Raw genomic sequence first — 19,953 nt, 5'->3', positions numbered from 1 at the left:
CGGGTTCGATCCCTGGCCTTGCTCAGTGAGTGAAGGATCTGGCGTTGGTGTGAGCTGTGGTGTAGGTTGCAGATGCGGCTCGGATCTGGGGTTGCTGTGGCTCTGGCGTAGGCCGGCGGCTACAGCTCCGATTCGACCCCTAGTCTGGGAACCTCCATATGCCGCGGGAGCGGCCCAAGAAATAGCAAAAAAAAAAAAAAAAATTATATCTAGAGTTCCCACTGTGGCACAATGGGTGAAGAATCTGACCGTAGCAGCTTGGGTCTCTGCAGAGGTGCAGGTTTTATCCCCAGCCTGGCACAGTGAGTTAAAGGATCCAGCATTGCTGCAAGTACTGCTTTGATTCAATCTTTGGTTTGGGAACTTCCACATGTCATAGGTGCAGCTATTAAAAAAAATTACATCTAAAATTAGGTCACAAGTGACCTAGAACAAAATAAATTTAAAAAATTAAAACATGAGCAAACAATTTAGTGTAAATCAACTATATCTCAATAAATAAATAGGGAGTTCTCATCGTGGCTCAGTGGTTAACGAATCTGACTAGGAACCATGAGGTTGAGGGTTCGATCCCTGGCCTCACTCAGTGGGTTATGGATCCAGTGTTGTAGTGAGCTATGGTGTGGGTCACAGACGAGGCTTGGATCTGGCATTGCTGTGGCTCTGGCGTAGGCTGGCGGCTACAGCTCCGATTGGAACCCTAGTCTGGGAACCTCCATGTGCCAAGGGTGAGGCCTTAGAAAAGGCAAAAAAAGACAGAGAAATAATAATAAAAATAAATAAATAAATAAATATTCCTATTTAAAAAAGAGAACTGAGTAATCTCTCAAGTACAAAAAAGCCAAATTTTGACACTGTATTTAGTTTAAAGATTCTAAGGGTCTGCATCATTAATATTCTAATAAACTTAGATTTTTCTATTTATGTTGTTTTCTTTTCCAAGAGAAGGATGGTTGATAGGTATTTACCAACTGTTTAGGTAATCACTGACTTCAATTTTTTTTTATTTAGAGTGGAGGGGGTGCTAGCCAAATTACTTACACATTTTGCCTAAAATAGAAATAGTGTTAAAATTGACTTTTATATAATGTGTTTTAAATCATATTTAGACATTGTGGAAAATACATTTACCTATTTATAAATAGTTTCAGAAAAAAAATCTATTTTAAAAATAACCTCTAACCTCTATCAAAATCAGGCTGTAAAAAAAAATTGGTGAGTAAAGGTACAACTTACAGAAAGCTTAAGTGAGTACGTTAGTTTAACAGTTAAATTCCTCATAAAAGAAAAAGAATGTCTACTTTCCTTAAAAATCTAGAAAATTATTATCTAATTAGAAAAAGGGTTGCTAACAGAAGCTATACTTACATTACTAAAAACTTACAAACTCTCCTTTCTAAAACTCAAGCATAATTAAGAGAGGATAAACACATGGTGGTAACAATCCAAGGCCAGGAGAGTGAAAAGCAGCCTAGAAACATTCAACACCAACATGCCTTAAAAATTCAGATATGGTTTAACTCAGTTCAAGCCTGAGATTAAACCCAGAGTTAGACGAGATCATAACTAAAAGGAGTTTAGAATCAGCATGGAGGCTACACAAAATTATTTCCAGTTTACCTTCTTTAAACACTTTGATTTATATGCTATATTCTATTATTATTATTGTTATTGCTTTGTCTTTTTAGGGCCACGCCTGTGGCATGTTGAGATTACCAGGCTAGGGGTCGAATCAGAACTATAGCTGCCAGCCTACGCCACAGCCACAGCAACGCCAAATCCGAGCTGTGTCTGGGACCCTACACCACACAGCTCATGGCAACGCCAGATCCTTAACCCATTGAGCGACGCCAGGGATCGAACCCTCAACCTCATGGTTCCTAATCATATTCATTTCCACTGTGCCACTGTGGGAACTCCTATATGCTGTATTCTAAAATGGAATTATGGAGTTCCCGTCATGGCTCAGTGGTTAATGAATCTGACTAGGAACCACTGAGGTTGCGGGTTCGATCCCTGGCCTAGCTCAGTGACTTAAGGATCCGGCATTGCCATGAGCTGTGGTGTAGGTTGCAGACGTGGCTCGGATCCCACGTTGCTGCGGCTCCAAGCCACATCTGTGACCTACACCACAGCTTGAGGCAACACCAGATCCTTAATCCACTAAGCAAGGCCAGGGATCCAACTGCATCCTCATGGATACTAGTTGGGTTTGTAACCCGCTGAGCCCCAATGAGAACTCCCTTATTACTATTCTTTATTCTTTTTGTGTGTGTGTGTGTGTGTGTGTTTGCTATTTCCTGGGCCGCTCCTGCGGCATATGGAGGTTCCCAGGCTAGGGGTCGAATCGGAGCTGTAGCCACCGGCCTATGTCAGAACCACAGTAACGCAGGATCCGAGCCGCATCTGCGACCTACACCACAGCTCACAGCAACGCTGGATCATTAACCCACTGAGCGAGGCCAGGGATCAAACCCGAAACCTCATGGTTCCTAGTTGGATTTGTTAACCACTGCGCCACGACGGGAACTCCACTATTCGTTATTCTTCATCTGACACAGGAAGAATTTGCTCCAAAGGAAAGGGAGAAAACAAAGAGTATAGAATGTTTTAAGAGTTCAAAGAGACCAATTCAGGATTTGTTTAAAATATGTACAGAGGCAGCTTTGTTTGCAAATTATTCTAGACCTTACAAATAAGTGTTTCCATGGAAGCCTGGTAACAGAACATCACTGATGAATGAGTATTTATCTTAAAATACAGAAGGAAAAGTCATGTACACATCTTTAGGGTCAGACCTTTCTCTCTATCATGCTCTTAAATTTAGTAGAATGTGTTTTTGGTTTTAAATCAATAGTATTATTTTCATATTTGAGTATATTTTAATTTGACCAACAAAGTATATTTTTTTAAAACTATCACCTTCATTGACTTTCTCAGAGTGCCACCCTGTTGTCCAACCCAGGGAAAGTGTCACATCTGGAAAGAAGGATGTCACAGTGTCTATAAAAGATTCTGCATCCACTACTCTGTTATTTCCATTTGGACCAGGAAGAATATCAGCATTGATCCACACAGGACACTTCACATGCCTCTTCACATTTTCCAAGAGCATCATGGATGGCTTTACAGCTGCCAAACTAAAAACAATTTGATGTTAATGAGATATATTCCTAAACTAAAAGTAAAAAGAAGTTATTTTAGACTAATGGCTTTATAGTTCTCATATTCATAATAAAAACATAATGCAATAATGTTTGAATTAAAGTCAAAGATTATATAGCATCAGAGAGGAAAGTTAACATTTACCATATCTTTTTTTTTTTTTTTTTTTTTACTTTTTAGGGCTGCACCCATGGCACATGGAGGTTCCAAGGCTAGGGTCCAATAGGAGCTATAGCTGCTGGCTTACACCACAGCCACAGCAATGCCAGATCCAAGCTGCATCTGGGACCTACACCACAGCTCACAGCAACACTGGATCCTCAACCCACTGAGCAAGATCAGGGGTGGAACATGTGTCCTCATGGATGCTAGTCAGGTTCGTTTCTGCTCAGCCACAATGGGAACACCAACATTTACCATATCTTAAAGTGCTGATTTGTTCTTATTACTCATGAAGCTACCTAAAAGGTTCTATAAATGTATGTCTACTGTGGACAGAGAGAGGTTTCAAAACTCTGTTTTAGGATCATTCAGTATAAAAACAACTGAAGAAAAGACACTAATATTCACTTAACAGAGAATGCATAAATAAGATTTAGAAATTAAATATACTCATAACCTTCAAATTCACATTTATGAAAAGACCCAAGGTGCACTCATGTACCATGTCTCTAACATTAACTCGTGACCTTGGAGAAAAGAGCCTCTTATCCTTCATATATTCTTGTGTGAGTCTGGATGCACATACACAATTCTAAAAATGATCACAAAGTGTAAACTTACAACATTTCCTTAAAGCTTTTATAAACTTCATTTTTTCCCTTTATTTTAAATACTTTTCCAGAAACTAGAGACAACTATATCTTAGTTACGTTTACTTTTTATTTATTTATTTATTTGTCTTTTTGCCTTTTCTAGGGCCACTCTCGTGGCATGTGGAAGTTCCCAGGCTAGGGGTTAAATTGGAGCTGCAGCTGCATGCCTACACCACAACCATGGCAACAATGGATTCAACCCATACCTGCAACCTACAAAGCAGCTTGCAGCAATGCCAGATCCTCTACCCACTGAGTGCAGCCAGGGGTTGAACCTGCATCCTCACAGAGAAAATGTCAGGTTGTTAACCTGCTCAGCCACAACAGGAACACCGTAGACTACATTTTTTTTTAAACTTTTTATATAATGATTTTTTTTCATCATTGCTAATTTACAGTGTTATGTCAATTTTCTACTGTATAGCATGGTGACCCAGTTACACACACAAGTATACATTCTATTTTCTCACATTATCATGCTCCATCATAAGTGACTAGACATAGTTCCCAGTGCTACACAGCAGGATCTCATTGATTATCCATTCCCCTAGACTACTTTTTAATGAAAGTAGCATTTAAAATTGACCATTCTATTATAACAATGGTCACGTATAATAAATTTCTTTATAAAAATTAATTTTAGCCTCAAAGGGTTCACAAGAAACAATACTCAATAGGTATTAGGTCCATTCCTAAATCACATTATTTTGCAACTCCATTTTCAATTTAGATAAAGTTATTCAGGCACAGATATTTGAAGCTACTGATCTTTTCTCCTTATTGTTTGATATTTTATAACAGCTAGACTGAATGTTTGTACAAATACCTCTTGAAATCCAGCTTGATGCCTTTATTGCTTTTTATAACTTCAGCCAGCCATTCCTGTAAAGTATTATCACTGTTTGTTTCTGGAGGATGGGCCATGATTGGCTGGCCATACTCTGTTCCATCATTTGGAAGAATGACATCAGCCTCTATCATATGAGCAGAACCTGTCCAAATAAAAGAACTTATGTTAATGCTAATAAAATAGAGATTGCAGGAGATGGAATGTCCAGTATCCTTTTGAGGAAGATAAAAGGAAAGAAAAATTAATATTTGCATAATGACTAAATGCCAGGTTCTATACTGGGCCTTACATGTTGTCCTTATTCATTACAGATGAGCAAACAGGTAGTGAAGAAGTAAATCCCTTTGCCTAGGTCACACTCTTAAACTGCTGTCCTAATACTTAATTTCTTCCTAGTATATAGCAAAATGAGTATACAAAGGGAGGCTTAATAAGTATTTGCTGAAGTTTCTGAGAATAAAAATAGTACTTTTATCTTCACTTCCTCAAATTAGAAACTATAGATGTTTATTGTTTACACTCAAAATTCTATGTTATAGATTCACGTTCTTTGACTCAAGATTTAGCTACTATAAAGCACACGTTCCTGGGAGTGTGCTTCCCAGTGTGGCTCAGTGGTTAACGAATCTGACTAGCAACCATGAGGACGCAGGCTCGATCCCTGGCCTCGCTCAGGAGGTTAAGGATCTGGAGATGCTGTGAGCTGTGGTGTAGGTCGCAGACACGGCTCGGATCCCACGCTGCTGTGGCTGTGGTGTAGGCCAGTGGCTACAGCTCTGATTAGACCCTTACCCTGGGAACCTCCATATGCCGCAGGTACAGCCCTAAAAAGCAAAAAAAAAAAAAAAAAAAAAATTGTTCAATAAAATAAAAAAAAAAAAGCACACGTCCCCTGGAACAGGTAAGAAGCTTTGCCAGTCACTGAACGTGAATGTGTATTTAACAGACCATGGTAGACTAACTCCAAAGATAGCTGACAATAGTTCCTCCCTAATGTACATACCTCTCTTCCCATTTCTTTTACCTCCCCTTCAGTCTGTGCTGGTTTTGAAACTTGCTTTGCCCAACAGAAGGTAGTGGAAGTAAAATTGTTAGTTCTAGGCACAGCCCTTAAAAGGCCTGAAAGTTTCTGCTTTCATCCTCTTGCAAGCCAACTATCATGTAAAGTTCAGGTAAGACTGCTGAAGATTCAGAAACCCTATGGAGAGAGAGAAGCCACACAGAAGAAAACTAGGACTTCCTGCCTGACAGACAGCATTAAGGTGTCCATTGTGTGAGTGAGGCCATTTTAGAATTTCCAGGTCCAGCTAAGCTCCCAGCCAAATACAGCATCATGAATGTTTCCAGCCTATACCATATGGAACAGAACAACCAGCTGGGCCACAAAATCATGAAAAATAATAAATCATTGTTACTTTAGGCCACGAAGTTTTGGAGGTAGTTTATTTCACGGCAACAGAAAACAAAAAGAAGTAGTAAGGATGGGGCACTGCCACACAAAAACCCGAAACATGTGACAATGGTTTTGGGATCCAGTAGATTCTAGAAAGGCACTGTTAATAAAAGTTGGAAGAGTTGTGGGGAAATTCTTTTAATGTAGTGGTGAAACTATGGCAACACTGACACTTGCAGTAATTGGCACAAAATAGAGGAAGTGCCCAATGAATCTGTGGATTTGGCTAAGGAGGTTTCAAGGTAGAATGCTTAAAGTGCCAGTAGGTTTCTTTTTAACTCCGATGATAAAGAATGGGAAGAAAGAGATGAGTTAAATAATTAAGTATTTAGATTTTAAGCAGCATGTAGAGGAAATATTTCCAACTCAGGACTTTTACTGAGTTAGCAAATAAACTTCATTCTCCAGCTGGAAAAAGATTCTCCAAGTAAGAGAAAGCCTCACGCCAAAAGTTGAATCCAAGGTGCTGCTAGTAAACTAAGGCCTCAGGATCAACATCAAATCAAGGATAAAACTGTAAGACCTTTTAATAAGACCTCAGAAAGATGGTGCCTTGGGTAACCACAGAGCTAGACAAAAGAAATTATAGAATCTTAAAAGAATGTAATTTTCTAACACTCTAACTACTAGAGCAAAGTAGAGAGAGGCCTACCTCAAACAGATTTGGCAGTGAGGTTTTCGATTAAAATAATGGTTTAAAATTTGATATATAGAAAGCCCAATACATTTTTAATGGTGCTGTATCTGCTTGGACCTCAAAAAAAAGTTCAAAATGAAAAAGGTCTATGAACTCTCAAATTTCTACAGGCAGGAAATAAGCTGAAAAAGCTACTCAGTTGCATGACAGGCAATTTTTCAATAACGGCATGAAGAGAATCTCAACATCTTTCATCTTAGGGAAATGCAAATCTAACTCACAATGAGATATCAATTCACAAACCCTAGGATGACTATAAGGAAAAAGACAGACAATAACAAAAGCTGGCAAAGACATGGGGAAATCGGAAACCTCATCTACTCTGCTGGTGGGAATGTAAGAAGGTATAGCTCCTTTAAATTATTTATTTATTTATTCATTTATTTCATTTTTATGTTTTTTGCTTTTTAGGGCCGCATCTGTGCCATATGGAGGTTCCCAGGCTAGGTGCTAATCGGAGCCACAGCTGCTGGCCTTCAACCTGGGATCTGAGCTGTGTCTGTGACCTACACCACAGCTTACAGCAACGCCGGATCCTTAACACACTGAGTGAGGTCAGGGACTGAACCAGCATCCTCATGGATCCTAGTTGGGTTCATTTACCACTGAGCCACAAAGGGAACTCCAGGTGTAGCTCTTTTAGAAAAGCTTGTAAGTCTCTCAAAAAAAGTTAAAGAGTTATATTTGAGATGCCATGGGTCAAGCTTTACCTAATTTTATAAAAATCAAGCAAACATGATTTCTCAAGAAAGCGGTATTTAGCAAAATATATGTAGGCATTCCATCCTCTTTATCAGTGCAATTGTAAAGGAGAACACAGGCTTTGGAATTCCTTAAAAGTAATGGTCAGTATCTCCATTTATTAACTCCACTCATCTCCCATGGATAGAAAAAAAAAAAAAAACAAATCCCTAAATGGCAGTGTCAAGGAGTCTCAGGTCCCATGTAAATTATGTTCCTGAAGGTCTCTTTTAAGAATAAGAATGGAAGCTATGCAAGTGGAGTAAGAGATCATGGTGCTTGGACTAGGATGATGATAGCAGTGATAGACTGATGGGGACTAATTCTAAATATATGTTGGAATAGAATTACTATATCAGGATAATATATCAGATACAAGAAATAAAGAAAACAAAGAATAGAAGACTCCCAGATTTCTGGCTTAAGAATCTATGTGAATTATGGCACCATTTATTGAAAAAGGAAAGATCCAAGGAAGTACAGGTTAGTACACATAATTAAGAATTTCATTTTGAATAATTTAAATTTGAGATGCATGAGAACTCTCTAAATGAAAACACTAAATAAGCCATTAGATAGATAAATACTCAGAAGAGAAGAAGGCCTGGTATGGAGACATGTATTCGAGCTACCCAGCCTCTCTTCCTATTCTCCCATCCTAGGTCCTTGCGTAGTAGGCTTGTGAAGGTCAGGGCTATGCTTCTGCTTTGGGAGACTACCTGGTCATCACGTTTCCCTTCTCAGGAAGAGCGAGAGGAAGAAGCCTAAACATTAGGACATATATCACCCTAACCACAGGAGCCCCAGCTTGTAATAAGTGCCAGAAAATAGAAAACAGTTGTGTTTTTTGTGATTTTTTTTTTTTACACAAGAAGATCCTAAGTAGTTGCTATTTATATTCAGAACAAAGCTCAAAGTAATGGGTTTATAGAAATGAAGTTAAACTGATCTTGCCTATACTGTTTACATGCTCTAATGCAGCAATTTATTATATTTTTATGAATACATTTAGCTGATGCCTATAGTTACACTTTTCCTAAATGTTACAAAGGCTTTCAAAAAACTACATTTTTAAATTCTCAGACTTAATATTGTCTATTTTTTTAACTAGCATTTATTTTAACATACATTTTTTAACAATCTACATTCAGGGAGTTCCCATTGTGGTACAGAGGAAACAAATCCGACCAGGAACCATGAGGTTACGGGTTCAGTCCCTGGCCTTGCTCAGTGGGTTAAGGATCTGGCCCTGCCATGAACTGTGGTATAGGTCAAAGACCCAGCTCAGACCATGCATTGCTGTGGCTGTGGCTGTGGCCGGCAGCTGTAGCTCCAATTAGACTCCTAGCCTGGGAAACTCCATCTGCCGCAAGTGCGGCTCTAAAACGCAAAAAAAAAGAGAGAGAGAGAGAAACAGTGTCCTTACAATAAAATAAATAAATAAATAAATTCAGCTACATTATCCAAATACATAATTGGGTAGAATCCAAAAAAAGTTTAAGTGCCTACAAAATAACATAGGGTTTCATAAATTCCTGTTGTAACAGGTCACTTCAAGCTATACTCCAGCCTTCTTTTTGCCTTTTCTAGGGCCGCTCCCGAGGCAAATGGAGGTTCCCAGACTAGGGATGGAATCGGAGCCATAGCCGCCGGCCTACGCCAGAACCACAGCAACAGGGATCCGAGCCGAGTCTGCGACCTACACCACAGCTCACACCAACGCCAGATCCTTCACTCACTGAGCAAGGCCAGGGATCGAAGCCGCAACCTCATGGTTCCTAGTCGGATTCATCAACCACTGCACCACAATGGGAACTCCTCCAGCCCTTTGATAATAGGTTCTTATTCTTCTCTGCTGTTGGAACCAACAGGGTACTTCATGGGAAAAGGCAAAGAAAAATGCTATACTATTCATCTATATATATGATTATAGACCAAATTAATAAACCAAAAGGCTTAGTTTCTATCCTATGCATAAATACTGCATTATAAGTTATTATTCAATGGCTTCATCATCCATTCAACAAATAATTATTGAGCTTCTCCTTAGTACACTGTCAAAGACACAAAAAATATGTATGACATAACAAACCTGATTTTAAAAATCTTAACTATAATATATAAGCAAATACAATAATATATTAGAAAAGATAAATCATTTCTGGAAAATTAGGAAATTCTTCCATTATGGGAATGTGTTCATTTTGTAAATAAAATGAAATCTTTAATAAAAATGTTTATGTTAGCCAAGAATTTATACTCAGATCACCTAACTCTCTGATACCTACAAATATGACCAGATATTTTTACAAGAGTTGAATTCATCTATTATCTAATGTAAATACAAATAACTAATGACTTACTTTTCAATGCTTCATTCATGTGTGCCTTGCTGTTAGCTGCATGATACCAGATGATCTGGGCGCCATCTTCTGCTGTGATCTGGTTATTTCTCAGAAAATATTCCAGTATATTTTCACTCCAAGATTCTAAAATAACATCATTTATATTAAAAAGAATTGTTTTGTATGGAGTACATTTTTTTAAGTAAAAAAGGGCAGAGAACATATTGAGGGAGAATAATAAAGTAATAAAACTGGGAAAAATATAAGATTTTTAAAATTACAAACAAGTATTAAAAACAGAAATTGACAAACTATTATAAATGTGGCAAGTATAAATATATGTACATTTAAATATATATGTGCTATATACGATGTAAATAATAAACAGTAAGCATATAAGATAGTCTGAACCTCAAAAGCATGAGGAAATATGGAGGAAGAGAAAAAAAACTAAGAAGCAGATTTTTGTTTGTTTGTTTGTTTTGTTTTGCTTTTTAGGGCTGCACCTGTGGCATATGGAGGTTCCCAGACTAGGGGTCCAATCAGAGCTACAGCGGTCAGCCTACACCACAGCCACAGCAACGCAGGATTCGAGCCATATCTGTGACCTATACCAGAGCTCACGGCAACGCCAGATGCTTAACCCACTGAGCGAGGCCAGGTATTAAAGCCACAACCTCATGGATCCCAGTCAGATTCATTTCTGCTGAGCCACAATGGGAACTCCAAGAAGCAGATATTTTAAAGCAGGAATTTTCACATGATGCCTTCTCCAATCCTGGCTCCATAAATAAGTAAAATGTATGTAAAACCAAAGCTATATTAAAATTTTCTAAATTTACATTTCTCCAAAGAAGATATACAGATGGCCAACAGGCACATGAAAAAATGCTCAACATCACTAATTATTAGAGAAATGCAAAGCAAAACTACAATGAGGTACCACCTCACACCTGTCAGAATGGCATCATTAACAAGTCCACAAATAACAAATGCTGGAGAGGGTGTGGAGAAAAGGGTATCCTCCTTCACTTTTGGTGAGAACGTAAACTGGTACAACCACTATGGAAAACAGTATGGAGGTACCTCAGAAAACTTAATATAGAACTACCATATAACCCAGCAATCCCACTCCTGGGCGTGTATCCAGACAAAATATTCATTGAAAAAGATATTATGCACTTGTATGTTCATTTCAGCACTATTCACAATAGCCAAGACATGGAAATAACCTATCAAAAGATGAATGGATTAAGAAGATATAGTATGTATACACAATGGAATACTATTCAGCAATTTAAAAAGAACAAAATAATGCCAGCAATATATATGGGACTAGAGACTCTCATACTAAGTGAAGTTAGAGAAAGACAAATACCATATATCACCTGTATCTGGAATCCAATATGCGGCACAAATGAACCTATCTACAGAAAAGAAACAAACTCATGGACTTAGAGAATAGACTTGCGGTTACCAAGGGGGGAGGGGAGGAATTGGGATGGACTGGGAGTTTGGGGTTAGTAGATGCAAATTATTGAATTGCGAGTAGATAAGCAATGAGATTCTGCTGTATAGCATAGGGAACCACATCTAGTCATTTGTGGTGGAACATGATGGAGGATAATGCGAGAAAAAGAATGTATATATAAATGACTGGGTCACTTTGCTATACAGCAGAAATTGACAAAACATTATAAATAAACTATAATAGAAAAAATAAAAATCTTTAAAAATTTTTCTAAATTTTGTAGAATTTAAATTCTTCTCTACCTGAGGCTCCATTCTATATTTGTTAACAATTGTGAACCTTAAATTACATATTTAAACATATTCACCTTCAGGTTATGAGTTTCAATAACATTTATATGAGTGACTAAGTAAATCCTGAGTTAGTATTTATAGATTTATCTAGCATGTACAAATATACCTAATTCCCACATATATCTTCTACTTTTGGGCAGACCAGATTCTTTCTTAACTAAGCATTAAAATGTGAGTTAAAAAGAGTTCCTGCTATTGTGCAGTGGGTTAAGGATCTGGCATTGTTTCCAAAGTATATCAGATTCAATCTGTGGCCTAGGAACTTCCACAGATCATAGGTGCAGCCAAAAAAAAAAAAAAAAAAAAATTTATGAATTAACCAAAATTAAAACAGCAGAATCAGGTCTACCTTACATCAAGCCATATCCCAATATAACAAGGAGAAAAGGCTGAAAAACAATGAAAGAGTTATAAAAATCTTACCTCCCCAATTCTTGTTCAGTCATTTGAACATTTAAGTGCCTATCAAGTGGCTGCAAATTCCTTATGCATGAGATTGTCTTCCATTTATTTTTTGCTTATTAATGCCACCTAACAGTTAAACGCCTAAAAATGGCCATCTGAAACTGCTGGTAAGTCATTGAGAAAAAGTAAAATTTGATTAGAGAATGGAGGGGCACATAAAGATAACTTCTAATTAACATGCATGGAACTTAGCAACCACTCTGTATACTGGGCTACAGAAGAAAGGAGAGACTGTAGCACCCACTATCTCCCAAGCAGTCTCCTACACAAATAAAAAAATTAGCATATCCAATAGAGTCACAGACCTTTCAGACTCAGAAGAAAATACATGGACATTATTTTTTAAATGCTTAACTGAGGCTTCTAATTTTTCTTTCACCCATGCCCATGGCACAAGGAAGTTCCCAGGCCAGGGATTAAACCCTTGCCATAGCAGCAACCCAAGCCTCTGCAGTGACAACGCTGGATCCTTCACCTGCTACTCCACAAGAGAACTCCAAACTTAAACATTTTTACAAGGCACATTAATTATTCACTAAAAGAGAAATGCCCAGTGATGGGATTAAATCACAGTATATCCTCATGATAAAGAATGTAATTGAGGTGGCTGCTAAAAATGAAGTTTTTGAGACGCACCAAAAGTCTCACAAAAATGGTAATCACACGTTACCAGAAAAAAACCTAAATGTTAATTAATAGTGCACTGTAGATGTGTCTGCAGCACCTTTTTTTTTTTTTTTTCTCGTCTTTTTAGGGCCACACCCTCAGCATATGGAAGTTCCCAAGCTAAGAGTCAAATCAGAGCTGTAGAAGCTGGCCTATGCCACAGCCACAGCAATGCCAGATCCGAGATGCATCTGCAACCTACACCACAGCTCATGGCAATGCCGGATCCTTAACACACTGAGGGAGGCCAGGGATCAAACCTGTATCTTCATGGATACTAGTTGGATTTGTAACCACAATGGGAACTCCCGTGGCACTTTCCAACTAAACATACTGCATTCAAAAATTTTATAAAGGTAACTTACAGATTAATAAAATACCATGATTCCAGAAATTAAAAATATTTACAGTAGAAAGTTCTCCCTGCCCTGTTAATGGGTGAATACTTATATTTAGACATAAGTGTATATATCTTTTTATACATACAGAATTTAGGACTCCAATTATCTATAATCTAGAGTATTACTACTATTTTAAGTAAGCTGTTACTCTGGAAATAGGTCTAAGAGAAAGGCAAAATTACTTGCAATTTTTAAAAAATTAAGACTTATGGTGAGAGCAGTTTTAGCTTTATAGAAAAAAAAAAAGCAACAAGTACAGAGTAGCTCCCATGTGACATCTCTTATTTTTTACATCCATTTGTGATGATGAAATTGTTCTGAAATTGACTGTGGTGATGTTTACACAATTTGAATATACTAAAAACCACTGAATTACATGTTTAAATGATTGAGAATTGTATGGTATGCAAGTTATGTCTCAATAAAAAATAAAAAAAAGAGTGCCCACTGTAGCTCAGCAAGTTACAAATCTGACAAGTATCCATGAGGACGCAGGTTCGATCCCTGGCCCCCGTCAGTGGGTTAAGGATCCGGCATTACCATGAGCTGTGGTGTAGGTTGGCAGCTGCAGCTGATGCAACCCCTAGCCTGGGAATTTCCCTATGCCGGAAGTGCAACCATTAAAAAAAAAAAAAAAGTTTAAAAAAGAACAATTAAATCAAACAAAAGAGAAAAATACACTTACCCTTTGACCCAGAAATTCCACCTTCATAAATCTATCTCATAGACAGATATGCTTATATATGGGAAATGATGCATTCATACAAGGATATTTATTGTAGCATTTTTTGTAATAGAAAAAAAAAAGTAAAAATAACCTGAATATTCATCAAAAGTGAATTCACCGACTAGGAACCATGAGGTTGCAGGTTCAGTCCCTGCCCTTGCTCAGTGGGTTGACGATCCGGCGTTGCCGTGAGCTGTGGTGTAGGTTGCAGACGCGGCTCGGATCCCGCGTTGCTGTGGCTCTGGCGTAGGCCGGTGGCTACAGCTCCGATTCAACCCCTAGCCTGGGAAGCTCCATATGCCGCGGGAGCGGCCCAAGAAATAGCAACAACAACAACAACAACAACAAAAAACAAAAGACAAAAAAAAAAAAAAGTGGATTCACTAAATTATGGTATGTTCATAAAATGGAACATTATGCAGCCATCAGAAAGAATAAGGCAAATCTATATGTATGATATAGACTAATCTCAAAATATGTTAAGTGAGGAGTTCCCATCATGGCTCAGCAGAAATTAATCTGACTAGGATCCATCGTTGTGGTGTGCTGTGGTGTAGGTGGCAGGAATGGCTCGGATCCGATGTTGCCGTGGCCGTGGTATAGGCCAGCAGCTGTAGCTCTGATTCAACCTCTAGCCTGGGAACCTCCATATGCCACAGATGTGGCCATACAAAAAAAAAAAAAGAAAAAGAAAAAAGAAAGAAATATATATATAGTGAAAAAAAGGTAAGGGGAAGAACAATATGTAGAGGTACTATAGTAGGAAGAATAATGACACCCCTCTCCTACCCCAGCCCAAGATGTCCACATCCTAATCCATGGAAACTATGAATATGTTATGTTATGTAGCAAAGAGTATTAAGCTTACAAATGGAATTAAGGTTGCTAATCTGTTGTGTCTGAGGTGGGACAAGTAGCTTGGATTATCCAAGTGAGCCTAATTTAATCACATTAAGGATCTTATAAAATCTGTGTAAGTGAAAGAGGAAGACAGGAGAGTGGTGTCAGGGTGACACAATGTGAGGAAGACTTGACCAGCAATGCTGGCTTTGAAAATGGAGGAAGAGGAGTACCTGTTGTGGCTCAGCAGTAACAAACCCAACTAGTATCCATGAGAGAGTGGGTTTGATCCCTGGCCTCGCTTAGTGGGTTAAGGATCTGGCATTGCCATGAACTGTGGTGTAGGTTGCAGATGAGGCTCTGATCTGGCATGGCTGTGGTTTAGGCCAGCAGCTGTAGCTCTGATTTGACCCCTAGCCCGAGAACTTCCATATGCTGCAAGAGTGGCCCTAAAAAGCCAAAAAAAAAAAAAAAAAAAAAAGATGGACCATATACTTAAGTGTAAAATGCAAAACTATAAAATTCCTAGAAAATAATACAGGACAAAACTTAGATGACCTTGGGTATGCCAATGACTTTTTAGATACAGTCCCAAAGGTACTATCTATTAAAAAAAAAAAAAAATGGAGAGTTCCCTGGTAGCCTAGCAAGTTAAGGGTCTGGCACTGTCACTGGCATAGGTTCAATCCCTGGCCCAAGAAATTCTGCATTGCACAGAGGTGACCAAAAAAAAAAGAAAGAATGGATAAACTGGACTTCATTAAGATGAAAAACTTCTGCTCTGTGAAAGATAATGTCAAGAGAATGAGAAGACAAGCCACAGACTGAGAGAAAATATTTGCAAGAGACACATATGATAAAGAACTATTATCCTAAATATATAAAGAACTCTTAAAACTCAACAATAAAAAACAAACAATCATTAAAAAAACGGCCAAAGACTTAACAGACACCTCACCAAAAAAGATAGCTATCAAGCATGTGAAAAGATGTGCCACATCACGTCACCAGAGAAATACCAATTAAAATGAGGTACAACTACACACCTATTAGAATGGCCAAAATCTGGAACAGATACACCAAATGCTAGTAAGGATGCAAAATAATAGGAATTCTCATTCACTGGCAATGGGAATGCAAAATGGCATGGTGACTGTATCTTTTTTCAATTTTACTTTATGTTGGAGTATATTTGATTTACAATGTTTAGTTTCAGGTATACGGCTAAGTGATTCAGTTATACATATACACGTATCCATTCTTTTTCAGATTCTTTTCCCATGTAGGTTATTACAGAATATTGAGTGGAGTTCCGTGTGCCATAAAGTAGTTCCTTGTTGATAGCCTATTTTATATATAGTAGTGTGTATATGTTAATCCCAAACTTCAAATTTACCCCTCTCCTCTACTTTTCCCTTTTTGGAACTATAAGTTTGTTTTCTATGTCTGTGTATCTGTTTGTTTTGTAAACAGTTGGTATCATTTTTTTAGATTCCATATATAAGTGCTATCAACAGGAATGGATAAAAAATGTGGTAAATATATACAATGGAATATTACTCAGCCATAAAAAAGAATGAAATTATGCCATTTGCAGCAACATGGATGGACCTAGAGATTATCACTCTAAATGCATTAAATCAGACATGGTACAGAAACTTTAAAAGAGAGCTTGGAAATTTCTTACAAAACTAAACATACTTTGGGAGTTCCCATCGTGGCTCAGTGGTTAACGAATCCGACTAGGAACCATGAGGTTTCGGGTTCAATCCCTGCCCTTGCTCAGTGGGTTAAGGATCCGGCGTTGCTGTAAACTGTGGTGTAGGTTGCAGATGTGGCTGGGATCCCGTGTTGCTGTGGCTTTGGGTGGCTACAGCTCTGATTAGACCCCTAGCCTGGGAACTCCATATACTGAGGGAGGGGCCCAAGAAATGGCAAAAAAGACAAAAAAAAAAAAAAAAAAACCCAGCTAAACATACTTTGGAGTTCCCGTTATGGCACAGCAGAAGCTAATCCGCCTAGCATCCATGAGGATGTGGGTTTAATTCCTAGTCTCGATCAGTGAGTTAAGGATCCAGTGTTGCAGTGAGCTGTGGAGTAGATGGCAGATGTGGCACAGATCTGGCACTACTGTGGCCTAGGCTAGCAGCTACAGCTCCTATTGGACCCCTAGCCTGGGAACCTCCATATGCCAAGGGTGCGGCCCTAAGACACAAAAAAAACTAAACATACTCCTACGGTACAATCCAGCAATCAGGCTCTTTGATATTTACCCACAGGATTTGAAAACTTATGTCTCTCCAAAAGCCTGAACACTGATGCTTACAGCAGCTCAACTTATAATTGCCAAAATCTGAAAGTAATGGAGGTATCTTTCAGTAGGTGAATGGATAAACTGTGGTATACCCAGACAACAGAATTTGTTTGCTAAATTTGTGTGCTAAAAAGGCACAAGCTCTCAAACCATAAAAAGACAAAGGGAAACCTTAACCACATATTATAAACAAAAAAAGCCAATCTGAAAAGGCTACATACTGTATGATCCCAACTATAGGACATTCTGGGAAAGACAAAGCGATTGGTTGTCAGGGGTTGGAGGGAGACTTATGGGGTTGGAGGTAGACTCATGGATAGTTGGAGCACAAAGGATTTTTAGGACAGAGAAACTATTTTCCATGACGCCCTACCAAACAGATTTGTCATTCATTGTACACTTGTCTAAACCCACACACAGTACCCCCACCAAGAGTGAACTCTAATGTGAAATATGTACTTCAGGTTATTATGATGCATCAATGTAGGCTCACAATTATAACAAAAGTACCACTCTGGTGAGGGATGTTAAAAATGGGGAAGCTGGAGTTTCCCCTGTGGTTAAGTGGTTAAAGAACTCAACTAGTATTCATTAGGACGCGGGTTCTATCCTTTAACCCTAGCTCAGTGAGTTAAAAATCTGGCATTGCTGTGAGCTGTGGTGTATAGGTCGCAAACTCCCCTTCGACCTGTAGCCTAAGAACCTCCATATGCCCCCAGTGCGGCCCTAAAAAAGACCAAAAAAACCCCAAAAAACAAAAAAAACAAAAAATGGGGAGGCAATGCATAAGCCGAGTAGGGGATAGATGGAGAGTCTCCCTGTCCTCCGCTCAAAACTTCCATGAATCTAAAACTGCTGTTGAGGAAAAAAAAATTTTTTTTTCTTTACAAAAGGGCGCAATATTCATGCCATCCGCCCCAAAAGTTTTTCACTTAACGCCCATACAGGGACCCAAGGCTCTAGGCCAGGTGAATGGAAGCTCACGCTGAGGAAGCAGAGCACGAGATCCAAAAAGGGGAGAGTGCCGCCTGAGGCGTCTCTCAAAGAGCCCCCAACTATGGGCACTGGGCCGGAGAAAAGGCCCACTGCAAGCTAATTCTGTGGTGCTCCGTCCCAGACCCGGAACCTCAGGGTCCCAGGCTTACCAGGGCCTGCGGCGTTCGCTGTCATGGCGACGAACAGCCACAGTTCGCGCAAGCGCCGAGCGGTGGGAGATGCCGCTGACCCGTCGCAGGTGGCGAGAAAAACCCAAGTCTACCAACGCCAGACCACAGTACCGCAGTACAACCGCAGACCGCTGCCCACGCAGCGCTTCCGAAGCTGGGGACGGAAACGGCGGGAAGGCGGTACGCACGCGCAGAAGGGGCGGATCAAGTTTCACTTTCGCGAGATCTTCCCGGTGGGGATTCGCGTCCAAGTGTCGCGCGAATTGCTCTTTTTGAAAGGTAGTCAGAGAGCGCGAAATCCTGATAAACGTGCGGTCACGTCAGGGAAGATAGCAGCAGGGTTGAGACGCCGAGGTTGAGTACAGTTGCTGCTAAGGGGTACGAATTCCCAAAGTTAGATATATTTCCTCTTTTTAATTTTAGTAACATACTAAAAAATGACTTGATGTCATGTCTCCATAAAAATGAGCGTTTCTGCGCAAGGAGACTAAGGTGTTAACTTGAAAGTTTTCTCTTTCTCGCTTTCTGCCGGTGTTCACTCAGAAACTCCCAGCAGTTCGATTTTCCCCACCTACTGCCTTCCTTGCTCTCCTTAACTCCTTTCCACAGACAAGCTGTGGCTGGAAAAAGAGCACCAGTGGAGTCAGACGACGTGAATTAGCAGTGTAGCACTGCCATTTCCTGGTTCTGCCGCTCTAAAACCACTCAGTGTAAAATTAGGATAAGCATAACCTCACACGAAACACAGCCCTTCTTGCCCACCTCTTCAGATTTTAATATATTTATGTCTTTACAGAATTCAGTTGTAATTATTTCAATCTGCCTTCAGTCAAGCTTCTGTACTCCGGATTTTTTCTAGCTCCTCAAAATGATTTCTTGGGTTTGAGAAAACGCTAAATTTTAATGACTTAAGTGACTTTTAAAACACTTAAAAATTATGGTTGATTTACAGTGTCGTGCCAATTTGTGCTGTACAGCAAAGATCAGTCATGTGCACAGTGTATGGGGGATTTTAGGATTTTATATACAAAATTAGAGGTTTACCTTCTTCAGTTTCCTCTTACCTATAATCTCTCCAGTGTTCTCTGGCTCTAACATCATCCTTGGTATTCTAGCTAGAAAAGCCTTTAGCTTCCCCACTCCATTGCCACTGTTCTGTCCTGCAGTGTCTGCAACCATTGCACTGTTGGATAAGGAGGTGGGGTGCTGCCTTTTTGTGCTCTCTAGCTTAGTGTAGGGCAGGGAAAATCCACATTGCTCCATAGGATTTACACATGGTGTGGAGGGAGGGGTGCTGCAGTTCTCCTGAAATAGGAAATTCAAAAAGAATTATAGTTCATATCCTCCAGCCCCCTTTTCTGTCCTTTAACTAGAGAAGCTGTTCCTTGGACTTTCTAAGCCAGCTGGCAGTTCCTGTTTTAAAGCATCTAGGTGCAGTTTCCTTTTTATTCTGTTTGGAGTTTGTCTGGCTTCTTGCATCTGTG

General features: G+C 39.2%; 1 protein-coding gene across 3 annotated transcripts in view; it reads right to left on the bottom strand.

Moving 5' to 3' along the window:
• FAM151B (family with sequence similarity 151 member B) overlaps positions 1-18,680 on the bottom strand; it is a 32,471-nt gene extending 13,791 nt beyond the window's left edge. The window contains exons 1-5 of one of the 3 annotated variants that reach the window (XM_047778195.1): positions 18,449-18,680; positions 12,314-12,459; positions 10,085-10,210; positions 4,807-4,972; positions 2,923-3,140 (exon numbers count right to left, since the gene is read on the bottom strand). In XM_047778195.1, the coding sequence (XP_047634151.1) occupies positions 2,923-3,140; positions 4,807-4,972; positions 10,085-10,103 (403 nt within the window). In that variant the 5' untranslated portion in view covers positions 10,104-10,210; positions 12,314-12,459; positions 18,449-18,680. The remainder of the gene's footprint in view (positions 1-2,922; positions 3,141-4,806; positions 4,973-10,084; positions 10,211-12,313; positions 12,460-18,448) is intronic. The other 2 variants (XM_047778197.1, XM_047778194.1) reach the window with 2 other exon arrangements.
• Positions 18,681-19,953: the final 1,273 nt, after the last annotated feature.

The sequence above is a fragment of the Phacochoerus africanus genome, chromosome 4, assembly GCF_016906955.1.
Source record: "Phacochoerus africanus isolate WHEZ1 chromosome 4, ROS_Pafr_v1, whole genome shotgun sequence".
Taxonomy (NCBI): domain Eukaryota; kingdom Metazoa; phylum Chordata; class Mammalia; order Artiodactyla; family Suidae; genus Phacochoerus; species Phacochoerus africanus.
The sequence above is the reverse complement of the archived record's forward strand: the minus strand, read 5'-3'. Positions and strand labels throughout refer to the sequence as shown.